Here is a 19,823-nt window from a genome sequence, read left to right on the forward strand (position 1 = left end):
CATGTTTAGGCAGGATCATGCCAGTGGTCAGTCTGGATTCAGATTTTGATCCTTAGCCAACAGCTAATATAAATGTGATGGCTTGTTACTCCAAGTCATTAAAAGGGATAAAGGAATGCCTGGGGAAAAATCCCAATACATTCCTGTCTTCAGGTAATACCTTCAAAGTACCAAGTCTACTTATTTTTAAAGAGAGAAGTCATCACTAAAATAATCATAGTTGCTATTGGTCACAAATTACCACAACCTTAATATGAGACCACATTGCCATTTTTTTTCTACTTTCTCTGGTTCTATTTTTTTCTTTCTTCCAAGGAGGGAGGATGCTTATCTATTGGGTAATATATCAGTAACAAGGCAATTCTCATATCTCATACCGGCACAACTATTTCCTATTACTGACAGAAAATATGCAGAGCATGCTGGGGATTGATTAGATATGTAGAATGAGGAGTAGATATGAAAGCAGAACGGGAAGATCGGGCATGAGATCTACAATGAAGTCTGATATCCAAAGGGGCAGAAAGAAATCGGCAGCAATCTATTTTTCCATGATGAGAAATCAGTTTCAATTTTGGCTCCTGCCTGTAACAAGAGGGATTTTTTAAGATTTTTAGCATAGGAGAATTTGGGTTCATATAGGGATTATGTTCTGTAAAATGCTCTTTTCAGTGGATAATTCGGAAAGGTAATGGGCCATGAATTACCTGCAGAGGAAGTTGGATGGAATGAAGAGTCCAAAAGTTTGACTAAAAAAGGACTGAGAACAGGGAAGTTGAAATGAGAGCCAGCTCATGTAGCTAGACTTCTCAAATGATGTATCCTATGGGAAAAAATAATGGTAGTGCCCTCAGACAAGTCAAGTGGGTGAGAGCAAGTAGACATTTTATGAAAAGGTAAGAGGTTTTGTGTCTAGGTGGGGGCTGCTTTCCACTATTTGCAATCTTTCTAAACTATGTGCTCATTAGTGAAGAACGAGATCAAAATATAGATGATGATGTTATTTTATTGTTTTTAATATCAAGGAAAACTTTCAAGAACATTTGGAATGAAAAAAGGCACGTGAGGAAGCCTTATTATGAAATTTTATTTTTTATTGCTCTTCTAACCAACTTAATATTTAATAGAGATTAGAAGTCAAAGGTAAGGACTTTGCTAGAAAATACTGCCAAGTTAAGATGTCATTAGAAGGAAATTATCTAGAAGGCTAATGAGACAATGAGAAGCTGTAAGTTAAAATAAAAAACTCCCCACGTATGATATTCTGTTTATTAAGAATCTGCATACTTATCATATACTTATACCTGCATAACAGAAATAAACAATAACGCAGCTTACATTTTAATGATGTTTTTGACATTGAAGTTTTCCAGTGGAGCTATATCTGGATCATCGCCTCGTTCATCCTGAAGAACAATTTGTTGGAGTATTCTGTCCAACAGCTGCCACTGCTGGAAGTTTCCTCCATTCCTCTTATCTGTATGGAAATAGACCAACCTATGAGAACTTCCAATTCCATGCCAAAGTGCACAAACCTGCCAAGAAACCGGCATTCTTTCCTTTCCACCTTCCATCTCAATCCTGTATGTAATAAATAACAGAACACAAAGCCTAACTCTGAACTGTCACTAGTAGATTATTTACAAACACCTGGCATATTGTAACAGCACATAACAGGCATGGGCGACTCAGTGCCTGATTTGCACATTCAGGCTGTGCAACCTTTTTGACAGATTAGCTCTAACTTGCACTTTAAACCTCTAGGAAAGTGATTTCTTTGTGATAGCCATTACTCGGTATTTTCTGGGGCTTGATGCTGGTTTTTTTTTTTTTTAGTAACTAGGTAACATCACGATCAGGCACTGTAAAAAACAATCAGATGTTCTATCTGCATGCTTGGTTATCTACAGGTCAGCAAAACTCAAATAGCATAAAAAATTCATACAAACACGACCAAATATTGTGGAGATAAAGAACAGAAATTGAACTCAAGGGACTGATCCCATGGGTATCAAAACAGAAGAGTCAGAGCAACATAGAGTTTACCTCAGCTTGCTAAGTTACATAACCTAGATCTTTAGATTCTTTAAAACTGCACCAGCCTGGCCTAGCAGGATTTAGCCCTTCTGCCACCAAAAAATCCCATCAACAGGTAAAGCTCAAGTGCTGTCTTAAGGAGTAATTATCAAAGAGAACACTGAGACAAAGAACTGCTTGAATTTGTGCATGGCAGTACCTGAATCTAATGAAAGCCTGAGAACATATCACTTTACTTTGTAAAAAGCACACAACAGTACATCTCCCTCATGTTCCCTTCTCAGTTTGACTGCTCAAATATGGAGCAGTGGGGGAAGTAGTGGAAGACCAGCACCTGATACCTAACAGGATCAAGGCAGGCAGTTCTTTAGTGATATTGCTATGCATTTGCTCCGCACAATCCTAAACATCCACTGGACTGATTATATGACTAATGCGTCTGTTCTTGAACAGGCAGCGGTTACGAGTATTGAGGCCATGTTCCTGAGAACACAGCTGCATTGGGCAGGAAACAACTCAAGGATGAAGGACCACCGCCTCCCTAAGATCGTGCTCTGTAGTGAACTTGCCACTGGCTGCCGCATGAGAGGAGCCCCAAAGACGAGATACAAGGACTCCTTGAAACAATATCTCAGCCTTGGCCATACTGATCATCATCACTGGTCTACTCCGGCCTCCAATCGAGAAACATGGAGACACACCGTCTGTAACGCTGCTGCTTCTTTTGAGAACGCACGCAGAATCACTCTTGAGGAGAAAAGACAACGCAGAAAGAACTGTGTCTTGCCAATACCGCCTAAGGAGACATTCCACCGTGCCTTTTGCAACCAGACTTGTCTATCTCGCATTGGCCTTTTAGGCCACCAGTGTGCTTGTAGCAAGCATGAATAGAATCCTTCTCAAATCTTCGTTCGCGAAGCCTAGTCATGATGAGATGCATTTGCTCAGCTGCTACACTCTGGAAGCATAAATGAATTTTTTTATTACAGTTAACAAGAAGATTCCTATCACTTCTTTTGGGAAAAAGTGCCAATATTATTTTTCACTTTGAGTTCAGGAGCTCTCCACTGATGCATTGCCATGAGATCGCAGCCTGAAGACTTACTGTGGAATTTCCTAGTTACAGAACAGCTTTCAGTACCGTATTGTTCATCAGAAAAATTCCTCAGTGCATTTTTTTAGTATTCAAAATGCTATCTATTTCTGGGATTTTCCCGATCTAGAGCACAAGGACTCTTTTTTTAAAACTTCTAATTTAAAATTGTTGAAAGCTCTGTCAGTGACTAACTGGAATGTCTCAGCTACTTAATTTTATTTGCAAGTACAGAGGGGTCAAGCTGCTACCTTAAATATTGCAACAAAAATCTGCTGAATGCAGTCAGTGTAAGATACCAAGTTCATTAGCCACAGCGAAGTTCTGAATAGAAGACAAGGGTAGTGTGTGCCCTGCTATCTGTGAGCTTGTACCTACCCCAAAGCTTCACCTAGTTCTCCAATACCCCCACCTCTGGAAATCTGTAAATGTACTCACATGGCATCTGCAAACAGTGCTGGAGGATGGATAACAAATAGGGATAGGCGTCTGTGTGCTTCAATCTCTTCTTGATCAACTCAAACATCTGAGAGGCACTTTTTGTATCAATGTGGATCTGAAGTGAGAGGAGAGAAAAACCTTCCACAGTGAAAGCCTGATTAACTGTGAAAGACCCAATCAACACAAAGAGATGCAAAGTCTCCTGCCATGTCCAGCTGCAGGTTCCAGTGAGGAGCATACACACGGATCTTGGAGACCACCATTGTCATCCCTACTCCAATATGGAAAAAGTCCCCGAAGTAAAGGGTTAGAAAGGTAGGAGGCATGCAAAGCCACCAAGAGCTGCTCTGGAGCAAGCAAAACATTTAGGTCCTAGAAAGTGCTGGTACAAACAGTATAAGCTAATCAAGAAAGGGATAGTTGTTCTGTATCAGTGTGCAACAAGAGCTGTTCATGAAGAAAGAGGAGACTATAACTATTCTGGACCCTACAGCTTCTTACTAATGTTAAAGGTTGTGGAAACTGTCCTTGTTTTACACTCATCTTTAAAATCTGCCAATTATAAAATAACATTCCTCTCTACAGGCTCTTAGGTGACAGTCTTAAGTAGAGTCTCCTGCAATCTTGGGAAAACAGCCCAACCCTCACCCATACCCCCGTAAAGGGGATATCTGAAACTAGAATGCAGCTGGATCATCAGGACTGAGAACCTGAGTGCAGGCTCGAGAACCTCCTTCACTCCTGAACTTTCAGCCAAACAGAAGAAAGAAGTTTTTATCAAAGCTACTTGGCAGAAGTCCTGTGTGTGATCACTGTTTTCATTGTTCACACATCACAAACCTCCTCCCTGCTAACTGAGAAAGAGTGAAAACAAGAGCATCAGCCACTCTCAGCAACAAAGTAAAACACTATTTTCAGAGAGCACAAAGAGAAGTTGCACCAAACATCCAAACTGGATGTATATTCAGTTTTGTTGATTTCAGGTACTCCAAATAAAAACTTACCAGGTCAAACCGCTTGGCAAGTTCCAGGTCATCTTCATTTCTGACCATCTCAAAGAAATCTAAATGTCTAGGAGAAAACAGAAAAACAAAAAATTTGCCAATGTTCACTGCATAATTCAGACTTAAGCTAAATGTGTCACTACAGAAGCAGCAAGACCTCATTTTCAGCTGGCACACTTGGACATTGGCAAGCCTTTCGTCCATGAAGTGCTTGCATAGGTATGCAAGGCAAGGGGGTCAGAGACAGGCCAAAAGAAATGGCTGGCACAGGTATACGTGCTCTGTAACTCCTATGCTAAGTCACTGTATTGAGGTAAGGTGCTAAAAATAAACATAAGATAGAAAAGGGATATATTCCTAAGAAGTCCACACCACACTTGTTAACCAGATGTTAGACCATTAACAAGTTGTTTCTTTCAAACAGTGAAGTAGAGACACATTCAGTGGATCAGTTAAACAGCAGAGCTCATAACTATCTCTATATATGCCTACTGATAAGCACAGCAGCATGCCTATGTTTGGATCTGGGGGCCTGGTGAGTGACACATTTGACCATCTGGACTTCTCTCACACAGAGACCAGAGCACAGTACATCACAGAATCATAGAATCAACCGGGTTGGAAAAGACCTCCAAGATCATCAAGTCTGACCCTTGATCCAACACCGCCGTGGTTACTAGACCATGGCACTAAGTGCCACATCCAGTCTCATCTTAAAAACCTCCAGGGATGGTGAATCCACCCTGGGCAGCCCATTTCAATGTCTGATTACTCTCTCTGTAAAAAATTTCTTCCTAATATCCAACCTAAATCTCCCCTGGCACAGCATAAGACCATGCCCTCTTGTCCTAAATGATGTCCTAAATGTCTTAGATGATGTGGAGAAAGCCTGTGGCACATTTCCCTGTACAGATCTGTTATACGGTCTATGTAATCCAGGCACCTGAGATCTTCCCAAACTTTTGTTATCATTCTCATGGCCAACCCGTAAATCTAAAAGTGCCCCTAAGCCCCTCCTAAACACTCCTGGTTAACTGTCCAGAGGAACACAGATTACCTATAGGACAGATTCTCTTCTTGCTTATAAAGTTTTAGATCAAAAGTAACATTCCTGGTCCCAGCTCTGCAGTAAAGCACAGACATATGACTATATGCACTCTTTCCCTGCGACATGAATACCCATGTATATGCCTCCACCTGCTCAAAGGTGTGAGGCCAGTGTGTGTGACAGCAGCTAGTGCTAACTGGTGTTTATGCAGAGTCTCAGGCACATCACATATGCCCCCAGGGATAGTTCTATCACCCCACAGCAGTTCTGATTGGAAGTCTGAGAAAATGGTGCCTTGAAAGCTGCAGGCGTAGGCCTGATCCACAGGTTTTTCACCACGTGCTTTGACAGACTCGACACTTCTATCTAGGAAATCCCAGATATCAGATAGCTACAAACCAGCCCGGCTCTGGAGGAAGAGGATGCTAAGGGATAGCAGTATATCAGCAGGTCAGTGCCTCTGCACAGGTGCCAAGCTTAATGTGGTAACAGCAGAAGAGACTCCCACAGCTGCCCGCTCTTACACTTTAAAATGCTTCATTGTGTTAGGCAAATGGATTTTATGAGGCTCCTCATTGGTTCATCAGTCTTTTAGCTTCTTGAAATGTCTTGGTCAAATTGTTCCAATCGAAATTTACTTCAAGTCTTTTTCAGCAGGGGGCATTGTAAAGGTTTAATTTAAGGTCACTAGCAGCTTCAATTACTGTGGTAAAACTAAAGAATTGCTTGTGGAGAAAGCATTTATTACCTATATAACTTTTAACACAGTAATTTGCCATTCAGTGTTGCATTTTGTGCAGTAGCAAGGCTGTTTGAAAATACTTCTCATTCTTCTCTCATGCCCCCTTGGCATCTCTACCCCATCGCAGGTGCCTCTTCTCATAGTTGTGCCAGTGCCACTTTTTGAGAGGTTGTGATATAGGATAGATCATAAAAAAAGACTGGAAAAAAACCTTGGAAACTCAGAACCTGCACTTAGACCACACATACTCAGTCTCAATGAAGTCAGTGAACTACTGACTTCCCTCCCTCCTACGAGGACAGGCTTTTGTTCCAGTTTTGCTACAAGAGAAAAGAATTAGAACATTTTTTATGTTTTTCATTTTGATTGACATCCTCAGAAGAAAAGCAGTTGAGGAACTCCTTGCCACAGCCTCTGCTAACTTCTTATGTATGTTTCCAACTTCATCTGCTGATGTTAATTTTAAGGATAAATTTAAATTATTTTTTTTAAAGGGAGGCAGTTTCAGGAAGACACATAGACATCTGTCTCAAATAGAGAAGAGTTTCTAAGAACTCTTTCTGTTCATCAGTAGCTGTTCTCAGAAAATATATTTTACCTGTCCAGTGTGGCATTCTCATGTCCTCTTAGCTTGTCAATGACAGGTTGAATTCCCAGCATTAGAAACTCATATCGTAGGTGTAGTCGGAACTCCAAATTGTCCTTAAAAAGTGGGGGAAAACCAAGTTATTTGGTTTCAAAAGCTGTCATTCACATTTTTAAAAAATTTACTTAAAACCTCAGTTGTTCCCTTTTTAATATCCTCTATCCTGACACCAAATTCACAGGATGATTAATTCCAGTAAAGTAAGTAAAAGAGAAATTAATGCTTTTGCCTCTGTTTCGCTTAAACTACAGCCCTCACTTACCTACTATGAGTTCTGTATATGCAGTCATAAAGACAGCACACTCCATGTTGTTCCATAAAGAACAGAAGTTATTAGTGTTTTTCCTGCTGGTCCATTACAGCTTCATCTCCTGCTTACAGATGACCATTAACTGCAGTCTTCCTCCTAGTTTTTACATTTGCTTATCATAAAACCACTATATACTCTTGACAAATTTTCTGACATCTATTCAGTCGGATGTTGCAGGAATCCCAGCGATAAAGACAAATATGTTGTCAGACAGCTCTCATGAGCTTGTTGTCTGTTGTGGTTTAATAAAAAAAACCCACAAAACAAAACTCAATGTAACAAAAGTAACACTTTTATAAGGAAATAAATCAGTTTTAACTATCCTCCAGACTCGAAAGGAAGTCTTGTTAATAAAAGAAAAACAAGTGGGTTTTTTTTCTGAAATGTCTCCATTTGATATTTTTAAATTAAAACGCTTTGAGTTTGGCTTTCAGTCAAAACAACTTAACATTTCAAAACATTTATGAAGGTAAACCAAAACATCTTCTAAAAGGCTGAAATAAGGAGGTAAATGCTTTGCACTTCTTAAAAAAAAACCCAAAACCAAACCAAACCCAAAACCAACTAACTAAAAAAGAACCAACCCAAAGTAATCACTTGAGTGTAAGTAGTCTGTTATATTGAAGAAGCTGGGAACGAAATAATATGAAAGACATTGTAAGACTGATCTTAACAATTAAGCATTATTTCCCACAAACTATATCCACTCAGTATGACAAGATTTGTGACTTAATCTACTAACCATTTCCAAGGTTAATTAATTCAAGCATAACATTTTAGAAGGAATTTCCAGGACAGTGACTCACCTCACCAGCACCTGCATTCAGAACAGCATTGATAAAGGACATGATGGCTGTTTTGAGGTTTACTTCATCTCTGTATCGCCCCATGCTTCGGTCTAGCTCATTTAACAATGACTGAAACAGAAAAGCAAGCTGAGTCAGAGGACATAATCTAATTTCTTACACCACTGTGCATACTGTTGAAAGGATATGCACTTAGTCTTCTTTTGATTTGCTATATATTTGCTTAAAGAAATATTTATTTTTTCAGACAATGTTGTTAGAAATTTCGGACATCATAATAAATAAATGAAGAATAGTAATTGGAATAAAAGGCCCACCTGATCCTAATAAAAGTTTTTTGGTTTTTTTTTAAACAACCTATTATTTGAGAAAAAGCAGATGCCCTTTACAGTTCTTGCCAACATGATCTAAGAAAGCAGCAGAATGATGACCTTCCTTCACTCTGTATGGTGAATATCACAGATTCATAGAATCATAGAACGTTTTAGGCTGGAAGGGACCTTAAAGATCATCTAGTTCCAACTCCTTCAACTAGACCAGGTTGCTCAGAGCCCCATTCAACTTGCCCTTAAACACTTCCAGGAATGAGGCAACCAAAACTTCTCTGAGCAACCTGTTGTAGTGCCTTACCATTCTCTCAGTGCAGAGGTTTTTCCTAATAGGTAATCTAAACCTTTTCTCTTTCAGTTTAAAGCCATTCTCCCTTGTCGTGTCACTACATGATTTTGTAAAGACTCCCTCTCCATCTTCCTTGTAGGCTCCCTTCAGGTAGTGGAAGGCCACTATAGGACAGGGAGTTTATACACACAGAAAAACAGTATCAGATCCATACATTGTTTCTACTCACGTCACTCAAGTAATTTTCATTATTTTCTTGGATCTCAGTAGGACAGATTGCACTTATGTATACAGGGGAAGATAATTTTAAAAAGAAGCTGTCTTTGGAGAAATAAATCCTATACACAAACCGTGAAATATTTCTCCTTTTTCTTCACTTACAACCATTTAACACGAAATAGACAATTGTTACCTCTTGGTAAGCTCCTTTTAGGGATTTGCTAATAACAGGAACACCCCCTGTTCATACAGCTCCAAAGCTCAAAGGTGAGTTACGCATCCTCATTGGAAACGCAGTTAAGCTCCAGTTTCCTTGTTACAGACTTACAGAATGGTTTTGGTTGAAAATGACCTTTAAAGTTCATGTAGTCCAACCCTCCTGCCATGGGCAGGGACATCTTTCCACTAGACCAGGTTGCTCAAAGCCCCATCCAGTCTGGCCTTGAATTATTCCAGGGATGAGGCATCTACAACTTCTCTGGGCAACATGTTCCAGTGTTTCACCACCCTCAACATAAAAAACCCTGTTCCTTTTATCAAATCTAAATGTAGTCTCTTATACTTTAAACCCATTAGCCACTTGTCACTACAGGTCCTGGTAAAAAGTCTTTCTCTGTCTTTCTTATAAGCTCCCTTTATATATTGCAAGGCTCCTGTAAGTTCTCCCCAGAGGCTGTATGTTCTCCTACTAACCAAACAGGGTGGGTATTTAGCATTCAGGAGGTATGTAGCACAGGAATGCTTTTGGTCTAATTTCCACATACATATAGATATTTCACTATAATCTTGTGAACATCAGGAGGCAGAAGAAAAAAGGACTAGACAAATAGCATGAGTAGCCTTTGTCTTATTTAGGATTAATTCCACTTGAATATTTACCAAAGAGGTTATATGCAAAAACTGATTAGCCATGAAAGCAACTCTACTTTTAGCTTTCTCCTGATAACCATTAATCTTCTCTCCAGGACCTTCTTTGATCAGTTCATAATTCCAAAAATGATTTTCCTTACTGGAAGAGTAACAAATTCCGCTTGAGATCTGGCAGTTCAACTGTATAAGACTCACTCCAGCACTAATAATAAATGCCTCACGCTCATATATTTGTTTTGCTGTTGCACTAAAAAAGAGAGAATTCTTTTACTCTTCCCAAGAAGTTTTGACCATAAAGGGATAACGAAGACAAAAATAACTTTTTAGTGTTCAGCTCAGCAGACCATCTAAATAACATTTTGAAGCTATGATGCTGAGTAAGGAAGCCCATTTTCTTTTAGTCAGTCTTTTGTCCCTGGCTACTGAAAGTGTTAATTCATAGCAAAATCTTTCCTCTGCTAGTCATCAGTTTCATAGGTCTAGTTTCCTGTAGAAATCCATGGAGATCTATCTCAAGAAACAAGAGGAATATCCTCCTATGCACTCTTTGGGGGAAAGAATAACCTCCTGGTTTCATGCTTGGTTTTGTGTAAAAATATTTTGACCTATCATACACTACTACTGAAAGCTGTTTTTACATCTGAGCATAGTATGTTCAATATCAAACAAGCTTGATTTCATAAACTACTTTTTCTTGCTACTTCTTAATTTCCCAGCTGGAATTTGCAAATATCCCTAGTCCTGGTATTTGAACTTTGATCACATCCAACTTCCCAACAGTTGTGTTATGACCAAATAATATTCTGTTAGAAATGGGAATGAGTCTTACATAAAAATACATGAAATGCCCTACAGAGGCAGACTGGCAGTCAGTTCAATCCAGCACCCTATCTCTAACAGTGACAATAGGAGACAATATTTAAGAAGTCTTTAAATTCACCAACAAAACCAACTATCCAACTTGACAAATAAGCAGAAGTGAAATAAATTAGATAATTTATTTCTGTTACTGTCAGATTTGACACTGAAATCCAATGTACATGTGTCTTCTTGGAATAATTTAAGCAGCCATCACTACAGAAGCATCAAAACCCGGAATGGTTTTGCTGGTTTTCTTCAGACGCTTCATTCCTACCATATTTTCTCATAGACTTTTAGGAACATGCTAGAATCTATGCAATAGCATATCAGATACTGCATCCAGACAGGTTGAAGGATGTCAACAAAAGTTTTCTACCCAGCATTTTAGAATGCTGAACTAGGAGCAGAATGCAGTGAGGGCCAAGCCAAATTCAGGGCAAGAGCAAACAAAACTCTGTGTTGCACGAAGCTAATTGAAGGGTAGCACATCTTCATGCAATCGTTCAACTTGAGAAGGAAACACTGTAAGTTCACTCAATTCCTAAACATCAGTCTACACCCGCATACCATGGCCAAACTCCAATATCTCCAATCCTTTGCAAATGGCTGGGGTTCAAGTCTTCACTTGAAAATTTCCTGTAAAAAAGATTTCACCACACCTCTTGGCAGACAGTTCTGTGGCCCAATTGATCTTATGGTTATAAAGGTTTTTCCTACTATTTTAGCAAAACTTTCCTCACTTAATCCCATTATTCCTCATCACTGACATACAGTAGGGTTTCATTCAGTCTGCCGGAAACCTCAAAAGGCTTTGGTTGAGCCCTAAAGGGAAGAAGCAAATCAAGGGGGAATACTCGATTTTAATTTGTTCCTTTTTAGCTCCTCTACTATAATTCCAAATTGATCAGATTTCTCCCTACAAATTATGGTCTGTACTGACAGTGTCTAACACAAACCAGGCAAGGGGGCTCTGGAAGGCATGCTCCTAATCTCCACCTTTTCAACTGACAATATCAAACTTCCTTTATTCCTTTGCCTCAAGCTTCAAAATTACTAGCAGTATTAAGGAGGGAAACACGAGTATTCTGCCCAAAGCAGTCCAGTTAACTTTCCACCTGAAAGTGAAATCAGCTCCTTTCAGACAGTATCTAATACCTAGGTTCTCTCAAGACTAAAAGGAAAATTCTTTCTCTCCACAGGGATGCACAACTGGATGAATATTTTAAATAGCAGGCTAGGCTAGAAGAGCACTGGAACATCCTGATAAACTTTTCCGGGCCAATAGAGAATTATGACTTTGCAATGTTAGTTTGACTCAAAATATAGCATGTTAAAGAGCATTACATATTACAATGTCATAACATAATGCATTGACTCCCCAGGAAAAATGAAGGGAAGCAACAAGCATAACAATAATCAGAAATGCAATGGCTTAGGGAAGAGTAAGACCGTGTCCCTTTAACAAGGGAAACCAGTCATAAATAGGATAATGAGACATGAAAGACTATGAAATCAGAGACTTTTCTTTCTCAGTTTTCATAGCATTCTATAAACCTGCATCTTCACAAGAAAAATACCTAAAAATTCAAGCAAAAGTAACGTTTTCATGGTCACACAGTGAGCCAGTGACAGAATTACACTAGTACTGATTTTCAATACATTACATGGAAAAAAATCCCAGCAAGGACACCAAGGACTCATCTTCCTAATTCCACATTTCTGCTTTGAGGGTTTTTGTCTGTTTTCTTTCATCTCTCTTCTTTAAGGAGCAGAGTGGGATTTTTAAACAAAGAAGTCTATTTCAAACAATTGGATGAAGACAGAGCTTTTCCAGATTGCTTCTGGATGGCATGCCTTTATACCATTGTGGTATTTGAGTAAAGATAGAATGCTATTCTGAAGAGGACATTCCTCTGAAGAGGACAGTTTTCAAAGAATATTTTAAGAGGAACTACAGGCTGCATGTTGGACATTAAAGGCAGAATTATTCTAGGAAGAAGGACGTTACAAAAGAAGGCTCAACAATTAAAGCAAGTAAAGGGATAAGCTCAGGCAAGAAGATGCGGCAAATGTGAGACAACAGGAATAGCAACTATGTAAATTGAGACACAAACATAAAGTGTAGAATCTTGTTGCAAGTGCTAAGACAAAGATGATCCTAATAGACCTATAAACACACTGAACATCAAAGATACAGGGTGAAGTTACAGTATGAAAAGGCACTTGAGTAAAGACTGAAGTCTCAACAAAGAAGAGTAAGTTCTGGAGAATCTCTCCATGGCTTTAAAGTGAACCCTATTTGAAGTTAAGGACTGATAACTGTAGTCAGTAGATGAAATGCTGGTAATTTAGAAATAAGCAATATTTCACATCAAAGTTTCCATTCAGAGCAAAATATGGTTATTATGTTAAGGAAAGACTACTTCATATTCACAGAAGTTCTATCTATATTTTCCATTAACTGCAACTGAAAAAAAAAAAAAAGAATGTATCAAGAAGCAAGGACATCCTTTCTAAAATATTTTAGTTTGACTAGTGGTCTTCACTTGGTGAAGCAATTTGATTAAATTTGATGCAATTTGGTTAAATTAATTGAGATTGCAAGTGTTTATAATGCTCAGGGATCTCACCGTAATTTGAATGTTGACTTTAGATACACTAGTATAAAACTGTATGTTTCTTATTCAAATAATAGGAGTTATTGCAGGACAGAGCCAATGCAAGTTTAGTAAGAACCATATCTTAAGTCACAGCTTTCCTTCTCCACTAATTCACCCGTTGCTGAGTCCTCTGACAACTTTTGGCTAATTCTGCTTAGAAGGCTGACCAGCCAGAACTTCTTATATTCAATAAAACATGCCATGTTTTATGTTACCATGTTAAATACATGATCTCTATTCTACACCAGTCTCTAAACACATGTATTAGAAAATGCAAACAAGAACACATCCCTTCTGCTAAATCATTTTCAGGTTTATGTGGGGCTTTTGTTTGTTTGTTTAAGAAAGAAAAAAGAGCAAGTATCCATTTATCTTTCATTTTTTTCCCCAACATAAAAGTATTTTGACAAGAGCAAGTTTTCATGCAAAGTACTTTTCGTGAATGTAAGAGTTGGTAACCACCTGCAAATCAGTCAACCAGGATCCTCAAAAACTCAGCTGTACAAGACCTGTGCTACCACACTTCACCCAGCAATGACTTCTATCTCAGTAATTTGATGACTTTTAAACCAATATAAAAAAAGAGAGACAGAGAACAACCAAATAAGAGACACTGAGTAAACTCAGCATCTATCTCCCATATGGGCTTATTAGAGCAGAGTCAATTGGTCAAGTAAGGGCAAGTTAACACAGGACTGCAAGTGCTGTCAGGGCTCTAAGTTACCACTGTTTTTTGGCAAGCATCTAAAGTTATCCCCACGTCTCCCAGGTATATAACAATGTCACATTAATTCAGGAAGGATTCTTTACTTCAGCTAATTACTAGAGAACAAGCTGGTTTTAAAGTTTTTCCTTCTCTCTTCTACAGGCAGTCCACAATAAACTGCACATCATAACTCATGTACATGGCTTACTTTTCTGCATCTGCATCCTGCTCCTCTACTAAAGAATGATGACATATCCTTATGACTGTAGCTGCAATCTCATAATCTTCCAAGTTTTACTGTAATTACTATTTTCTCCATTGAAATAGCCTCAAGACCTTTCAACTGACACCTAAAGGCCCCCACTTCTGGAATCACACATCATACATGTCATACCTGAGTACTGAAGGCATGTATCAAGTTTGAATAGACAAGAAATGCAAATGGGGCAGTGCCCATAGAGGTATGGAACTGACAGTGCCAAATATAGGTTAACAACAAATCAAGATCTCCTGCATCCCTGTCTCAGGTCTGAGTCACGGTCAGTGAATCCCATAGTGCCTTTAGTTCTAAGACAAACATTGGCAGCTGCTGTCCACCAGCACAGACTGTTTCCCCATTCACTTTTACAGTAATAAGCTCACTGTAGCCTAAAATCCACTGATGCATTAGCTGAGAAGGAGGTAGGAGATAATGACTGTCAGGCATCTGGATCCAGGGCCTGTTGGCTCAACACCACTCTAATCACTTCACCTAAGAAAGAATAGTAAATGGGTGAGATTATCCCAAAGTTTAGAAGCCACAGCTTCACACAAAGCAACAGATTCTGTAATATCTTTTTCTAAAGATGATCAGTTCACTAGGAAGAGGGACATTATAATAGCAGCTAGTAGTATCCACAGTAAAACTTGTCAATGATGTACTGATCTGCTTCAAAGTCTCTGAGAAGGCGTTTCCCTTCTATGATCTGAATGGGAGTTATTTGAGCCAATAACTGCTAAGTCGCAACAACTCACAAGTTGATTACTAAGTGGCAAGTGAACTGCCTCCACTATACATTATTTAAGTCACTGTCTCCATTACTTAATCCATAACTCTTTTATTACTAAATTAAGGATTTAAAATAGGGACAGAGGCTCCTGGAATTCCGTGGTTTCAGTTTCTAGGGCAGAACAAATCATTACCACTCCAGAAATGCCATCAAGTTAGAGTACGAATAGATTAGCAGCTTTCACTTAACATGGCAAACTTCCATTTTCAAGTAAAATATAGGAGATTTTAAGTTAGTATTAATGACAAGCAACAGGTCTTGATATATATATATGCTGATAACCTATTTGAGGAAGTTCCCTTCTTAAAACAAAATGAGAAATATTGCCTTTTTACTACTTAGCAAGTTTGCAGTATATGTACTGTAAAAATCACTCCCTGCAGATATTCATCATACTGGGTATTTATGTCAAGGTATCCTCCTTTTACCTGGAATCTTGTCCTTTCTGCAGCGTAGACTTGGTAGTGAAGCATGGCTTGCAAGACTTTTTTGTGACCATCTGGTACCAAGCACACAGCCCCCAGGATCTCCAGCACAGCAATCTTGGTCTTAATGTTCTCAGTCCGTAAGCTCTGGGAGATGATGTTGATGCTTTCTGGATGGGCCAGAACATGAGCCCGTCCTTGGGAGTTGTTCATCAGTGCCTTGATACACCCTATAACGGATGTGTGTATACGGCTCTCTGAGGTCTCATAGTCCATGCTCTTCAGGAAGTTCAGCAAACAGCTCAGGCCATCCAGCTCAATAAACCTGGTCACAAACCTGAAAGGAAAAAAAAAAATCAATCAAAAAAAAACCAGGTAGAAAAAATAAGGAATGCAGATCAAAGGCAATTTATTCAAATGATAGCATATTATTCAGCCCTGCATCTTTAAAAGCTGGGTAGTTTTTAGCCTAAAATTCACAGAATAATTCCCAGGTATTTAAGAAAATCAAAACAACAACAAAAAAAACACCAAACAAACAAAAAAAGGGGGGGGGGGGGAGAGAGAAAACAGACTAGTTAATAATGACGTGTTACATAGTTTAGGGTAATTATACTATGTCACCTTACAACGCTACCGTTTGGTCTCTGTGCTCTTTGTTGCAGTTACCACCAAACACTGCTGTGGTTCACCTCAATATTGGCTGCATTTTCAATGGTGAATGGATTCTTTCTCATTTGCATTTAAAGTTCTCAAGCTTAGAAATGGGGATTGTTAGATACTTCCTAATGTACCATCTTTCTTTTTCTGTCCATAAGTGAGATGCTGCTACTAAATTCATTAGTAATAAAAGCACCATGCTGAAAGACTGAACTTCATTGGTCTCTGTTCATGTGTCTGTACCACCAAGACAAATCTGAGCCATACTTGTATTTCTCTAGATAATATGGATTTGACATATGTATCATCTTTTGGTGGCTACACTCCACACCACACAGGAATTTTCAGGGTCTACCTGAAAGTTACACTCACTATGCTGATAGATTTGCCAATTTTCAGCTTATTTGGGCCAGCAATTTGACCAAAAATATGGAAAAGCCTGGTGCTTTCAAAGTTTTGGTCTGAGGTTTGGGTTTTGTTTAAAATTGGGTTTCAAAGTGAATATCAGAGTAAGGGCAAGCACGCCCAGGAACACGTGCACATCAAAAATGAAAACAAGGTTTAGTTGAACCCTCTTATGACAATCTGCCAAGTTTCACACAGGTCTGATTGCACATTCTTTGGATGCATCATCTTGTCTACCCTAACAAATCGTAAGAGCAAAAGTCTCTCTTTCTCTGGGCCAGAGAGCAGAATCAACATTGTGCACCAGGAATTTGGTAAGTTACCCAAAGCAGTTTGTTAGTCAAACTGATTATAGAAAGATTAAGACTTAGTTCAGTTTCTGTAATGCATTTAGCTGCTAGCATGACAAAAAAGACTGAAACTAGAGCATTCATGGCATAAAGAGTTGCTGCTAGGGATGTGTTTGGAAAAAAAATAAGAACAATCTCAACCTGTTACCAAATAATATGATACCAATGAATTTTGATCAATTCCCTCAGCCTAAAAAGTGGAGTTGGTCTTTGTCTCTACTTACAAAGGCATTGTCTAAATTCTCCTTCTTCTTCTTACCTTCATAGTTCTATTCTATACCTTAGCTATTCCCTCTGTCTTTTAGGGGAAGAGAAAAAAAAGACCTTTTTTCCCCTCTTTTTTCAATTCCAGGGCTGAGGGAAGACTTAAGGTTGATATACAGTTCTGAAGATATAGAGCAATACTGATAGAAACATTCTGAAGAAACAGCAGAACAAGGGATCCCTTAAATGTACTTTTATATAGAACACACAGTCTTATGAGAAGACAAACAAGGCACTACAACCTTCACATATTTAAGCCTGCTCTGATGACCACATGAAAAAAAATGGTAAAGGCACAAAAGTCACATTGTCCCGATTAAGCACAAACTCTCACTAAATTCACTGGCAGAGCAATTTTTCTAGGACTGTTAGGATGAGGTCATTCCAAAAAGGAGGCATGCGCTGAAAAGTGGTGTGTGTCACAAAACTTGATTAATGACATAATTTAAAACAATGTTGGGACTTTCCTATACTTTTCCTAGCCCAGAGAGCAAACAGTGAGCATTACTCAATAGCAAGCAAAGCCAAGTTCCCTTCCATTTCAGCTGCAATCAGAAGAAGGAATCAAATTAGGATTTTCATCTTCCTTTTTCTAAACACTTAGTTCCCTATTCTCTGGAAACGCCAGAAATCATGCTGGGAGAGGTAAAGAAATGGCAAAAGCAGTTTCTGAGCCAACAGATACTCTCAGTATGAGGATTTGCTCAGTGTGGGGAGGTGTGTGTGTAAATGTCTGTAGAAGAGAGAAGAAATGCGAGTTTAGCTGACAGGCTGAAAGCCATAATCCTCACACTGTTTGGTGTTTGAGCATCTGTACGCCTCTAAGCAGGTGGGTATGTGGGAGTGTGTACATGTGAGTCTGTGTGTATGTGCAAAAGCAAACTCAACTTATACAAGTAAATTGCCTACTTCCTCACAGTATGCACATGTGTAACTCACTTCCATCTTATTCAGCCTCCATGCTGCAAAGTAAGGTCTTGTTCTAGACTGGAAGGTGTAAAGTTAAACATATTTGCCAATGCATTCTGGCTAACACATTCAAATACTCAAGTGTAAATAAAGTAGTGTTTTAATAGGTGCTAAACAAGCAAATTAAAACCTCAGACTCTCACTTGATCAGTTTAACACACTTTAAAAGGCAGGGCATCTCTTTGCCTTTCAAGTTTTAGAGACTGCTGATCAGAATGAATTATCTAGCTCTAATAATAAACCTTTCATCCAAACACAGGTGTGGTGGCCTAAGAGGTACTGACCCACTGATGGATTCCAAGTGTAGGGGGTACAGCCGCCCTGTGAGACTCAATCCAAGTCAGGAAAGACAGAAAAATCATATGCTGTGGGTGTGCAGAGAGCAGGATATTCCCACCCTGTTAACAGGCAAGGCTACACTTCCCTGCAGCATCAGTTTTTGAACCAGGGGGCACACATAATCCTGACAACTACTGAACCGCTGAAAAACTCAGCATAATGGATTTTGCTTGCTGGATGCATAAATGATCATCTTCAGTATGCACCTGGATTCAACACTGCTAAATCAAACAAAAATAGCAGGAGGTAAATCTGAATAAAACAAAAGGAGAAAAGCAGACAGTAAAGGGGATTAGTGATGATTCAGACGAAAGGAATTATTTTTCTAGGGTTCCAAAAAGTTATTTTTTTTTCCAGTCCCCTGTAAGTTTTTACTTTTGTTGCACTTTTGAATCTCTATTTTGGGTCACTAAAATAAAAGCTCTTCTCTTACAGCTTCTGTCCAACAGTTTGTCATCACACTTGTTTATAGTCATAAGCTTTTACAAACCTGACAGAAAATGTGTTTCTTGACAAGATGCAGATGTGGGGGTTTTGTTCTCTAAGGCTGGGATTGTTCCTCTGTGCTAGGACATAACCTGGCTTTATTATTTCAGGGCAGTTCCTAAATACAAGAACAAAATGCACTTGCTCAAAGGGGGCCAACTAGCTGCCCTAGGGATGCTTCTATCATCTTCCTTGCAAAGAGGAAAGGAACTCGAGTTTGGGTAGGTCTACTTTACTTTTTATTGTTACAACTAGTGGGTTGGAATAGAGACACAGATTAGTAACACTGCTGTGCATTACCTACTAGAAGAGGCACAGTCCTACAGAAAATAAAACAGACAGCCAAACACTTGCATTTTTCTTCTTTTGATTCCTCTAGATCAGAGAATTCAAACAGAAGAGCCTATTGGTAAGCTGTCAGAGCCACTGTGTACCCTATCATCACAAATAGATTCCAGACAGTTCATCCTGTGTGAATTTAGGTTTCTCTTTTCTTCAGAGATGAACAGAAGTGGCAAAGAAAATAGGATTTGATATCCAAATTAAACTAGAAAGACTAGTATTTTGAAGGCTTGGGTATCATACTGCCGATGAGAGGGATTTGATGGAGCAGAGGGCCTCTCTCCTGCAACCTTTCCATCAAGAAGAAATTGGCTTGTTGATCAGGTATTGGCATGCAGCCCATTTGGCAGCTAACGAATTGAGTCGCTGGAAATTAGTTGAGACACAGGACTTAAGTCAAAATTTGGCTTGGCTTAACTGTTTTTTTAAAAAAAGCCCCACAACCATCGCCAGTGATTTAGAAGAGAACACTT

The 19,823-nt window shown here is 39.0% G+C and overlaps 1 protein-coding gene across 4 annotated transcripts in view; it reads right to left on the reverse strand.

Moving 5' to 3' along the window:
* Positions 1 to 19,823, reverse strand: part of DAAM2 (dishevelled associated activator of morphogenesis 2) — a 202,283-nt gene that overhangs the window by 50,947 nt on the left and 131,513 nt on the right. For all 4 annotated transcript variants that reach the window (XM_032681445.1, XM_032681447.1, XM_032681444.1 and 1 more), the window contains exons 6-11: positions 15,539 to 15,872; positions 8,128 to 8,238; positions 6,964 to 7,067; positions 4,576 to 4,642; positions 3,569 to 3,686; positions 1,339 to 1,477 (exon numbers count right to left, since the gene is read on the reverse strand). In XM_032681445.1, the coding sequence (XP_032537336.1) occupies positions 1,339 to 1,477; positions 3,569 to 3,686; positions 4,576 to 4,642; positions 6,964 to 7,067; positions 8,128 to 8,238; positions 15,539 to 15,872 (873 nt within the window). The remainder of the gene's footprint in view (positions 1 to 1,338; positions 1,478 to 3,568; positions 3,687 to 4,575; positions 4,643 to 6,963; positions 7,068 to 8,127; positions 8,239 to 15,538; positions 15,873 to 19,823) is intronic.

Source organism: Chiroxiphia lanceolata, chromosome 3, assembly GCF_009829145.1.
Source record: "Chiroxiphia lanceolata isolate bChiLan1 chromosome 3, bChiLan1.pri, whole genome shotgun sequence".
Classification (NCBI taxonomy): Eukaryota; Metazoa; Chordata; class Aves; order Passeriformes; family Pipridae; genus Chiroxiphia; species Chiroxiphia lanceolata.